This window comes from Cryptomeria japonica, chromosome 5 (genome assembly GCF_030272615.1).
Source record: "Cryptomeria japonica chromosome 5, Sugi_1.0, whole genome shotgun sequence".
NCBI lineage: Eukaryota > Viridiplantae > Streptophyta > Pinopsida > Cupressales > Cupressaceae > Cryptomeria > Cryptomeria japonica.
This window is the reverse complement of record NC_081409.1, coordinates 399,890,727-399,903,205: the sequence shown is the minus strand read 5'-3', so window position 1 is coordinate 399,903,205 and position 12,479 is coordinate 399,890,727. Positions and strand designations below refer to the sequence as shown.

The following is a 12,479-nucleotide window of genomic DNA, read 5'->3' as shown; positions in this document are numbered from 1 at the left end:
TGCTAAAATCTCTTCTTCTTGCTTTCTGTGCTGTGTTTTTCTTTTTGTTTTTTCAAATCATGTCTTTTTCTTTATATTGATTTTTATGTTTTGTGGTTTTTCTTTTTATAGTTTAGAATGTGAATTTTGTTTGAGGAGGGGTAGTTTGCTACACCAAGTCTATCCATCAAAACTCATGAGTCCAGACATGACTGGTGAGTCTCTTAGAAATTTGTGGTCTTTAAAATGAGTTTGCAGGCCTTGTTTTAGCCTGCTTGACTCAGGACTCACTGAGTTTGCCAGAAAACCAGAAATAAATGTGAGTTCTTTTTTTAATGGTTTACTGGTTTGATTATGTAAAAATGGTGAAGCTGAATATTGACATCATATCATAGAAGGATACTGTACAATATCTCGTATGGTTATTTTAGAGCAAAAAATTCCTATTCCAATATGTTAAACTACAATACCTTTGCAGTCCATCTCCAATTCCATATTCACAAGACAACAAATCACTTGCAAGGAGGAACTACAAGGATGGACTTATATTTATTTTAAACACAGAATGAACCAATTATCTGCTCATGTTGAATGATCGTAGAAATTGGATATATTATCTATTACACTTTTGACACCTCTGTGCAATGTAATTTCCTGACATTTTCTGATCTTATACAGTCTGGAGTTCAGCTTGTTCGGGGTGTTGTCAAAGATGTCCAATCTCAGAAGATTGTTCTCAATGATGGTACTGAGGTTCCTTATGGTCTGCTAATCTGGTCTACAGGCGTTGGGCCTTCTTCTTTTATAAGTTCATTAAGACTTCCGAAGTCACCTGGGGGAAGGTATTTTCTTGTTTCCATTTACTGGTTTCTGATTCCATTTGCTATGAATTTTGAATTTTCCTAAACCAAGCAACAGAAATCAACTTTTGAAAATAAGTTTAATAGATTTTATTAAATCACAATAAAAGAGGCCTGTTTTTTGTATGTAGCTGAATGGTGTCCACTATTTTGTGAGGTTGATTCCTCCAGCTCTTATTTTATTCATCTCATTGTGAATGGCATGCTTTCTGACACAGAATTGGTGTTGATGACTGGTTACGTGTTCCTTCAGCAGAAGATGTTTATGCCATAGGGGATTGTTGTGGTTTTCTTGAAAGTACCAACAGGCCCACTCTCCCAGCTTTGGCTCAGGTAAGGTTGAGTGTTATGGCATTCAATCACTGCACAGCATTTTGTTTTTGATAAGAAAAGATGGTATTGTATTAATGTAAAGATCCAAGCTAATTTTTGATGCTGGATTTTTTTCACTTTTCCCAATATTTAGTGTATAGGAATTTTGTCAAACAGTTCACATGCATTTTATCTGAGGAATTCCATACTGAAATATTTTATGACAGATGTCTGATGGGTTTTAGTTCACATTACTCTTGTATGGACATTCATAACTTTCAACTTGGTATTCAAACAATTGATGAATAATATAAAAAATAGTTTGCACCAATGCACCATGAATAAATACATAAAACTTGCAATATGAACTGCTGTATAGAATAGAAGATTTATGAAAATAATTTCCAAAAACCTAACCTTGAAATCATCTCTAAGAGTAATATTGAAATCTTCCTGCAAATGCACCTGCTACAGCTGCAATGGTTCTTTGGTTAGACTTCACACCTCACGTCCCGACTTAGGCTTCTCGTGGGCCCTCTTCCTCACACCCAATGGCCAGCATATCACAATCAAACCATCCAAATTTGGCCCCAAAGACGACACCTTTCATCATGTATTTGGATGCCTAGCATCATACAATGGAACACCTGGCAATCTTTGACATTAACACCCAGCAATAGTCGAATTTTGTGCCCAGAAATGGAGATAAACCTCACGCCTTGCTGATGGAATGTGCGGTGGCCAGTCACAAGGAGTACCATCACTCAACTTGCTGACTTTTGGAAATTGCCCACTAGCAATGGCTTCTCTTTTAACAATGGTGTCCAAACATTTTCCTGTTAACTCTTGCAAATATTCTGATAATTTGTCTTTCTTGCAAGACTTAGCAAATGATTGAATCTCCAATAGTTAATTCTCATATAAAAACTTTGTATTCTACCTGCAATCAGCTAGGGTAGATATCTCACTACCCTTAGGGCTTTCATTGAGGGTTTGCTCCAACAAGAAGCTAAAACTCCACAATAGAGAAAAATAAACAAGCATGTCCAAATGAGCTTCAAAACTTCTTTTTATATTTTCCCAAGGAACATTCCCAAAGTGACCTTGTAATTTCTCTCTTAAAATGTTTCATTAATGCACTTTTGTAAAGTGACATTTAAAATTTCCACTTTAATTCACTTTATAAAATTAATTAAAGTGAGGTCGTTTGGAATATTTGCTTTATTGGATAACTTTAAATTAGCCTACAGTTATTGAATAGGGTAGATGGGTCATTTATTGCTACTCCATGGAAGGAAACATTACAGTCCTCCCTTCCTGAGATTGCTTGTCCTTAAGGAATTGAAGATTCAGATATTGCAGAATCTGTTCACTTTCCCAGGTAGTGTCCTCTAAAGGCAAGTCCTTCCATCTAATAAGATACTCCTTGAGCACTCTGCTCCTCGAACCTCCTCTCTCTAACATCTAGGATAACATCAGGAAACAAAACCAATCTTCTCTCCTCATCCAATGGTGAAAGCTCTTGAGATGAATTGATGTTTCCATATTGTTCCACCACTGCACTACAAAGAGGGCCCAATAAATTCCTTACACAATCTCAAATTAGAGTCCTAATTATAAATTGCTTGCTTCATTTGGCCAAGCATGTTGTTAAATGTCTCATAAATTTCACCAAGACTAGGTGAGTCTATATTAGCATACTTAAATATTTTTCATAGTGGGTGAGATGAAAGAGCAAATGTACCTTAAGACAAAATATTCAAAAAATAGTAATACTCAATTTTAATTTAAATTGAAAATACATAAATTGTCAAAATTTAAAATACAAAAAAGGAAAAAAAAATCTGATTTAGTAATTTACCTTAAAGTGGATTACTAATCATAGTTAAGGATTGTTTTGCTTCACTCTTCCCTTTTGCTATATTGGCCTTTGCGACCTCCTCCACTCAATTTTAATCACCATTAATTGTAGAGGATTTTTAAGCACAAGGATCACCTCTAAGAAAATGAAGTAATTGGCATTTCTAGTCTCCATAGGTTTGAGGATTTTCTTTTCAAAGAAATTTTGCAAAGATTGAGTGAGGTGTGATGGTTGCAAATGAAGATTTGTATGTCTCTAGCTTTTGTCAACACTGCCTTCACCCAATTTATCTTCCCACTAGCTTTCATGCATTCTTCAACATGTGAAGACAACATGCTGTCCAAAAATGTGTTTGTGACCATCCTCTACCAACATGCTGTCTAGTATACAAACACATTGAACTAGCGACAACTTATACAATATTTGAGGCCTGATATCCCTATGAACTCTTTCAAAATTTGATATCCATGATAACTAAGCGGTCAATGTCTAATATTAGTCTACCCATCCATGATAATTGAGAAGCCCATTCTTAGCCAAGTTTGTCTCATGTCCGTTGATGTGTTTTTTATGACACCTCAAACACAGAATAAAATACTAAGTATTTTATCCTCTCTTGAACAAAGAAACCTCATATGCTAAATAATGTGATCAAATAAGGCAACTCCAAGTTTACAATGCGAACAATGAACTTTGTGCTGTGGATAAACTCAGTGTATATGATGTGATTCACCGGTTACACAAAGGGACTTACGTTTTATTGGAACGTGAAAATTAGCCGATTCAAACTCAAACAAAAGACAAAACAAAAGGGAAAGTTTTTTTAGGGAAATCTAAGCTAACACTAACAATGCAAGAAATGATTGTTGACTTGATGAAACCAAACCAAGCTTTGCTTCGCCATGAGGAAACAACTACACAAAGATGGTGCAATCTCCTAAGGATAAGTGAATGATGTTCATATCACTTATGCGCATCAACACCATGAACAATGAGCATAGAACAATTGAAATTAAGCTTTCAATTAAGTTCAGTCTAACCATGCACTGCAACTTGCAATCAACAAATCACAAATGATATGAACATTTAGGTTTCACCATTAATCAACAATAAGATCGTCCATTCAACTAATGCATCTCCATGTAAACAAATCTAAACTTGAGAAGTAGAAACCATGCAACTTGTTGAAACAACACACAAAATCCACCATATCTTCAATGAAATCATATGTTTATTCTAACATAGTTTTGGCAACAATTTCTATCTCCTCCTACTACTCTACTTGCTTCCTAATTATGAACTTCTGACTATTAACTATTAACCTTAACAAATGAGAAGGCTGAGCCAACAAGAGTGCATTCTAAGCCTCGTCAAGGATAATGTTGAGTGGTGTTTTAAGCAGTGAACCACGGGGACGCGTCCCCCCCATTTTTGGGCGCGTCCCCCCGTCAGAGACGTCTCGGGGACGCGGGGACGGGGACGCGACGTCCCCCGCCGTCCCGCCACCGCCACCCAAACTCCGCCGGGACGGGGAGACGTCCCCGACGCGGAGACGTCTGGGCGTCTCCTGGGGGACGTCTGGGCGTCTCCGTGGGAGACGCCTGGGCGTCCCCCCGTCCCTCGAGAGACGCCCAGACGTCTCTCGAGGGACGGGGGGACGCCCAGGCGTCTCCCGCGTTCGCACGGGATAAAAAGCGCAGTTTTCATTTTTTTTAAAATTTTTTATGACATGTGCTTTTTGGGGGGGGTTAAGGGGTAACCCTAATTGGACGTGGGCCCCACCCCACCCCCCAAAACAACACAAAAACATGTTTAGTTTGGATTTCACTCTCATTATGCAAAACTGATTTTTTTTCCAGCAGCTTGAAGAGGAGGAACAGCTTGAAGAAGATTGATTGAAGAGGTGAGAAAAGTGACTACAAGTGTGATAGGAGCTAGAAGAAGCAAGAAGAAGAGGAAGAAGAAGATTCTTCTACATTTTGGAGAGATTTTTCAAGCACAAGGTAGGGTTTTTCAACTTCTTGTTGTTTTTTTTTGTTTTACTTTCTGATTTTCATTGTTCTATGTCATTTTTGGTTTTTTTAATTTTTTTTCCCTATTCATCTTAAGACTCAAAATGAGGTTTGATGTTGAATCTTGAGGGCAAAATGATTCATCATTTTGCCCTCAAGATTCAACATCAAATCTCATTTTGAGATGAATAGGAAAAAAAATTTAAAAATTTAAAAATATATTGTTAAACAAGGCTGATTTTATTTTTATTTTTATTTTTATTTTGTGAAATGCAGTGTCAATTTGAAAATTTCACAATGAGCTCCCAAGGCACGAGTCAAGATAACATGGAAATCCATTCTCATAGTGAGAATGATTCAGAATATGAACCTGAAAATGAGGGGGGTGACCATGGGGCTGATCCTGGAGCCCAATCTAGTTCTATGGCAAGTGCAGCAGCTAGTACAGGTTGCCCTTCAGAGTTGTTGGCACCATATGCTAGGGGTCATTTTGATCCTAAGTCTCCTCTAAAACAGTTTGCTTCACAAATATCAGTACAAGGCACTGCATCACATTCAAGTGGGGGAACAAGGAAGTGGAAGTGCAATATTTGTGACAGAGAATGGTTCGGTAGCATTAGCAGGGTGAATGCACACTTTCTATTTTGGAGAGGAAAAGGCGTGAAACATTGTAAGTTTTTGGAGGAACCCAAAAATATACAGTACAGAATTGAGTTTAACAGGCTTTGGGGGGTTCCAGATGACACAAATATTTCAATGCCTACTACTTTGTCTGCTAGGGCATCACTTCACGACAGCCGGAATGTGCCAGTGCCACATACTTATCATGCTTCGCAGGCGGGAGGAATGATGTTTGGATCTCCATCTACTTCCACTTCTACTGTTGCCAGGATTGGGAAACGTAAGTTGCATACACCACAGAGCAACCCCATTGCTGATATGTTTAATGTGCAGCTGAGAGATGAGATAGATGAATCCATTGGCAATTTCTTCTTTGCCAATGGCATTCCATTTCATGTTTCATGGTCTCCTTATTATAGGAAGATGATAGATATGGTGGCCAAGGGAGGACCATCTTATGTGCCACCAGGGGAGACGAAAATGAGGACCTCGATCTTGGATAAAAGCTATTCCAAGATCAATATTTTGATGGAGAAGATGAAGGCATGTTGGGTGGCATTGGGGTGCAGCATAGTTATGGATGGGTGGACGAACATTAGCCATCGTCCACTCATCAACATCATGGTCACATGTGCAGAGGGCCCATACTTCCTTAGAGCAGTTGATTGTACAGGGCATCGTAAAGATGCTGATTTCCAGTTTCAGGTCCTCAGGGAGGCTATTGAGGAGGTTGGGCCACAAAATGTGGTCCAAGTAGTGACAGATGCAGCATATGTGTGTAGAGAAGCAGGGAGACTCGTTGAGGCAGCCTATAGACACATTTGGTGGACCCCATGTTGTGTGCATGCCATGAACAATGCACTCAAGGACATGGGGAAGATTGACTGGATTAGAGGAGTGGTCACCGATGCGAGAGATGTGCAGATGTTTATCTGCAACCACCACATTTCACATGCACTATTCAGGACCTTCGCGAAGAAGGAGTTCTTGAAACCAGTTGAGACTAGATATGCATCCTATTTCATTCTCTTGGAGAGAATGATTGAGTTGCAAGAGGCATTGCAACTCATGGTTATGACTAATGAGTGGAATAGGTGGGCTGAGGCCAAGACAGAGCAGGGGAGAAGGGTGAAGGAGATAGTGAAGAGTGATGTGTTTTGGACTGATACGAAATACATTGTCTCTATCATTTCTCCAGTATTCCAGGTGATCAGATATGGGGATGGGGATGCACCTAACCTTGGAGAGGTGTATGAGTGCATTGACTCTATGCTTGGCCAGATGAGGGCTGCTGTGCGAGTGAAGGACCCCTCTCTAGCATTCTACAATGAGCAAATCCGGCCTATCATTCAGAGTAGATGGGACAAGTTGAACACTCCTTTGCATATGGCTGCCTTTGCCTTGAATCCTAAGTGGTACAAGGCTAGACCGGGTAGAACGACACCGATTGAGGATGATGAGGTGAAGGCAGGTTTCTTTAGGTGCATAGAGAAGATGTTTGATTCCAGAGATGCCGGCACAATACGCACTGAGTGGGGAAGATTTGCCACTCTTAGAGGTTATTCAGATGCAGCAAAGATGGATATAGACATTATGGCACAGGAGGACCCACTTTTGTGGTGGAAATGTCATGGCCCGAAATCTTTGACCACCACTCTAGCCATCCGTCTGCTATCCCAGGTTTCCAGTTCTTCAGCTGCTGAGAGGAACTGGTCTACATATAGCTTCATCCACTCTCTTAAGAGGAACAGACTTACCTCTAAGAGAGCAGAGAAGCTTGTGGCTGTACATAGTGCTTTGCATCTCATTGACCGCAAGACACTTATGTACAAGGAGAGTCCAGCGGCACGATGGGATGTAGAGCCAGAGGAGCCTTCACAGATTGATGAGGATGATCCTACCACTTCAGATGCAGGGCTAGTTGGTGTGAGCTTGAGGGACCTTGATCCTCAGGAGTCTAGCAGTTCCAGTGAGGAGGAGTTTGCAGATGATTAGAGGCCTCCATTAGCTACAGTTTGAGTTTTCACTTTTCAGTTTTGTCATTTTGTATTTGACTCGTCTCTTTTGTAATGCTATTGCTACACGTATTTGTATTTGGCTACTCATTGTAATGATGAATCATGTAATCATCTTTATTATTATAGACTTTGCAATGGCATCAGATATTCATATTTTTCGTTTTCCTTTTTCGATATTCATATGATAGAAATGAGAAATCTCCAATTTGACAATTTCATTTGTCAAATTTTATTTACTTTTAGTTTTAGCAATTAGCAATTAGTTACGTATCACTAATCTAAGTAATCTTGGTATTTCCTATAGTTTCATTTGAAATCTAATTCTTATACTGTTATACTGTTATACATCTTTTCAAAACTAGTTTTTCAAGTACTATATGTATATATATGAGCACCACCACCCCGCCACCCCCCCCGCCGCCGTCCCCCCGCCGTCCCCCCGCCGTCCCCAAATTTAGGCCCTTGGTCCCCCCGTCCCCGAGACGCGTCCCCCTCGTCCCCCCGTCCCCCCGTCCCGAACGCCCGTGGAACACTGGTTTTAAGGTTATCTAAGACTAATGCTGAGTTGGCTAGGCTCCTTAATGAATTTGATTTGTTTTTATTCTTTCATAGATCAGGTTGGCTGGATAAAGAAATAACATTGTTTGGAGTCTTGGACACATATAAATAGGGATCAAGCTTTTTCCCTCAAATCAAAATCTCCAACCTGATTAATCACTTGTTCTGCTCTGCATATGCGAATTAGGTCTGCCCCTTTTATTTGATTTTCTGATCTGCAAGCCTTAGATCGGGTTTTTAAGGGATGTAGGGACAGACCTGAGTGCACTTCCTTGATGTTTAAGGATAATTCATAGATACTAGACAGGATTTCCAAGTGACTAAGGACAAATGCCAAGCACTGATTTATGTGTGCCAAGGAATAGTGAGCGCCCAAAGGTGATATGTGTGGATTTATGAGCGCTAGATGAGGTGTTCTAAGGATATCTGAGTGCTAAATGAAGCCCTTTAAGGATTTGTAGGAGCTAAATTCATGTATACAAGGACTAGGTGCGGTAGTGAATCAATGTGCTTAGGGACACAAGAGACTAGGCGGGTTTTGCATGTGTGAAAGGACAAAATCCTTATGCGGGGTTGGAAGGTGTGTAGGGATACCAATGCAACTACATGTTAGGATAGACAAACCTTGAGCGCATTTGGGGTGGTGTGAAAGACTTAAGGTGAGCAGCATTTTATGTAAGTCAAGGACTTCAATAATGGAATGATATCAAGGATGGGCACAAGTCCACCTATACGAAGGATAGTGCAAAGCGGGATTCCATGATGTAAAGGGACAAGCCTTAGATGGAGCACATTTCCACACTGGACAATCCTTGGTGGAGCTGGACTCATGAGTGCAAATCCTTGATGGAGCTGGAATTAAAGTCACCAAAACAAAGTTCAGCTAGAATTGAGGTTGAGGTTGCCAAACCTAAGTTCAGCTGGAATTGGGGTCGCCCAAATTGCCAAGACAAGGATAAAACGTTGGTGAAGAAATTCCAAGTGGAAACTTGTGGACTTGCAAAGGAGAAAAAAAAATCAAGTTCAATTTTGTAAATCCACAACTTAACTTTTGAATCTTGTTTTGAATTGCATTCCTCACAAAGAATTTCTCTTGAACCACATTTTTGTCCAAAGAATTTTACAAAATTTTCTCACTTTTGACAATTGACAAGATTTACAAGATTCTTCATCTTTTGACAACTTTCATGCTTTTGACAAGATTTCTTAGAATTCCACCACCCTGACATTTGTTTATGAATTCCGAACTTGATAACACTAAGGACAAGACATCGCACTCCTAAGACATACCAAGGGTTGCTCAACATACCTATCCTGGACTGACAAGACAAAACTCCTCTCACAAACAAATGGTTAAAGAATACGACTATTGCCAAGCTAAAGACGAGTTAAACAAAACACCTAAGCTAACAAGCAAAAATGTGGGGGTCCCCGTTTGCAATGGGGCGATGTGTGAAAATGTCACAACAATGTTCTCCATCAACAAACTCACCTTAGAATACTCTATATCAAGGGTGGCTTGTAGTCTATGTTCTCCAGGAGACATGAAGAATTAATTGCATTCCTTTTTCAATATGTTTTTGAAATAGGGAAAACGTGTTGTGAAATGAGATGGTATGGGCAAAGAAAATTTTGGCATTTGAAGAATCTAGCTTTTCTTATGATTGAACATTCAATGCCATTGAAACACAAGTAGCCGTTCTCTTTCCTTGGGTAAAACTCTTTTATTTGACTCTTAATTCCATGGTATGAGTAGACAAAGTAGATTGCATTGTCTCTATTGGCATACCGTTATTTCTTGTCTCATTTTCCATGTACAACTTAGACACCTAGGCCTTCTCACCTATACCTCATGCTGAGGTATGCAGAAAAGATAATTATAAATTCTTGTGTAGCTGCCCTTGTAATCCTTGTTGCACCCATGACACAACTGACGTCTACTTAACTATTTTGTCAATGTCTAGTCATAATGATAATTAGTATCAAAATCATGTTTTGATATGATTTGAACCACTATATATTCTCATGTACATCTCAACAATAATCCATAAACATTGTGCATAAATAGTTTTGACATGATTTAGTCCACTATATACACTTATAAATATCTCAATAATATCCCATAGACATTTTGCGAGATCACTATTCATGTTTAAGCCACAATTTAATATTATAATTAAGTTGTATCAAATTTTACTATTAACATTCAAATCTTTGTTTCGTTTTGTTATTCATGTACCATTTTAAAATCAAAATAGCATTTAAATTCTCATCAAGGCAATATTGTGGAAATTAGGGTTAGAAAGCACGTATAGTCATAATATCCAGTATTACTTAAATCAACTGAACGAAGACCAATTCTATCATTTAACATCATAGATCCATAACTAAATTATACATATAAACACACTATAACCAAAGCTAATTTTTTTTCAAAGTATCAATATACGGGTCTAGTAGTATCAACTATCCAAAATAAGGTACAATAGGTCAAAATGAGATATATAAGGAAATGGGCATACTTTTTGATCTTGGTTTGCATTTGGTTTTATTACGTTTTGCTCTTGTGGTAGTATTGCCTTTCATTTCCAAGATTAACTATGAGGAAGCCGGAAGGGGCTTATCTAAGTTTAGATTGACAAATATCAGAATATAGATATGAACTACTAAGTTTCTTGTGAATTTTGAATCCACCATTTTTTTTTTTTTTGATAAAAGTGGATAGAACCACTGAACTATATTAAATTTTAAAAGTTTTTTTACAATGTCTGGTTCAAAAAGCACTGAAGGGAAAGAACCAGTAAGAAAACTCTTTAGTATACAAAATTTTTAGGATATCTTGTATTGAGTGTCCAAATGGCAAAATTTTAACAGAACAGGAGGATATTGCTTCAGAGGCAGTTAGGTTTTTTAAGTCACTATTGTCTTCGGAGCATGGAGATCTTCATAATAACATTTCTTCTAATATTCCTTCTTTGGTATCTTTGGAAGATAATAAAATGTTGATGTCTCCTTTTTCTTTGGATGAAGTTAAGAATGTTGTTTTTGCAATGAACCCTGATAAGGCTCCAGGACCGGATGGCTTTACTCCTTTATTTTTTCAGAAATGCTGGGATTTTGTGGGAAATGATGTTTTATTGGCCCTTGAGGAAGCTAGAAGGAATAGGTCTGTTTTGAATCCACCATTACTCTTGTACCGACTGCCAATATTTCCTTGGGAGCGAAGGCAGTCTAACCTCTGCTTGGTCAGTATTTAGGAAATTCTCTGTTGGATTAAAGCTGGGAACAAATGCATCATAAACAGAACTGATGTCTTCATAAACTATGGTCCTTGGAACACCTAATATTGCTTTTATTGTTTAGAAAATGACCATAAAGGATCCCTAGGGTATCCATTAGGAGTTCTATTGAGCCTAAGAGATTCCAGTTCTTCTGAACCCAAATAGTTAGTTTTTTTTCAGGCTCGAGATAGGCCCTCATGAATCTACAAATAAGGGATCCTTTTAGCAGCCAAAATGTTTGTTCCATTTCTTCCGTTGAGGAGATGTTGGGCGTAATTTTCAGTTTTAGGTGGAGCCTATTTTCTTTTCTGATTGGGAAGTGGAGGGTAGTCTAGTGAGTCTTCTTTGGGCATGGTATTGTAAGAGCCCTTGTAGGTCTACCTTGTAAATCTGCTGTGCTTCTTGGGAGACACTAGATCCGAACTTTATGTTTAAATTTTGTGGGATGATATTCTGAGAGGAGGCTGTACCCACCTATAAGAGGCTATCACTATACCCGATTATCCTTTGACTGTTCGGGGAGGAAAATTGCTGTTTTTCTAGCAGGAATTATTAGATTTAGAGAATGGAGGAACATGAATGAGGGCAAAGCCTAGTTGTCCTATGGTTGGGGTTATTTGAGAGTCTCTTCCATATTTACTCTTCCCATGAAAACCTGGAAACTAACAATTTCTGATCACATTGACTAACTACAAAGTATAAAATACAGACTCTAGGGGTAAATAATACATACAATGGAGGTTGCTAAAGGTCCTATTTCTCATTTGTTTCTGCTTGTGTACTGAACACAGGAAATTTACAGACTTAATTATTTATAAATAAATAGACTCTTCGTTTTATCTACCTTTGCGTTGCACAATGGTCTTCTGACGTAGTATAAGAAGGTTTTCATAGTGCCATATCCAGTGTCACCAGGAGTAGTTTATATTTGTTTATGCTATTTCGCTAGGTGCAGATCACGAAGTTAAGATTTAGAG

At 38.6% G+C, this 12,479-nt stretch overlaps 1 protein-coding gene across 1 annotated transcript; it reads left to right on the top strand.

The window, feature by feature from the left end:
- Window positions 1-4,826: 4,826 nt before the first annotated feature.
- On the top strand, window positions 4,827-8,045 carry LOC131876347 (uncharacterized). Its single transcript, XM_059221477.1, has 2 exons — window positions 4,827-5,015; window positions 5,301-8,045. The coding sequence occupies exon 2, from the start codon at window positions 5,322-5,324 to the stop codon at window positions 7,638-7,640; it is 2,319 nt and encodes a 772-aa protein (XP_059077460.1). The 5' UTR covers window positions 4,827-5,015; window positions 5,301-5,321; the 3' UTR covers window positions 7,641-8,045.
- The last annotated feature ends 4,434 nt before the right edge of the window (window positions 8,046-12,479 follow it).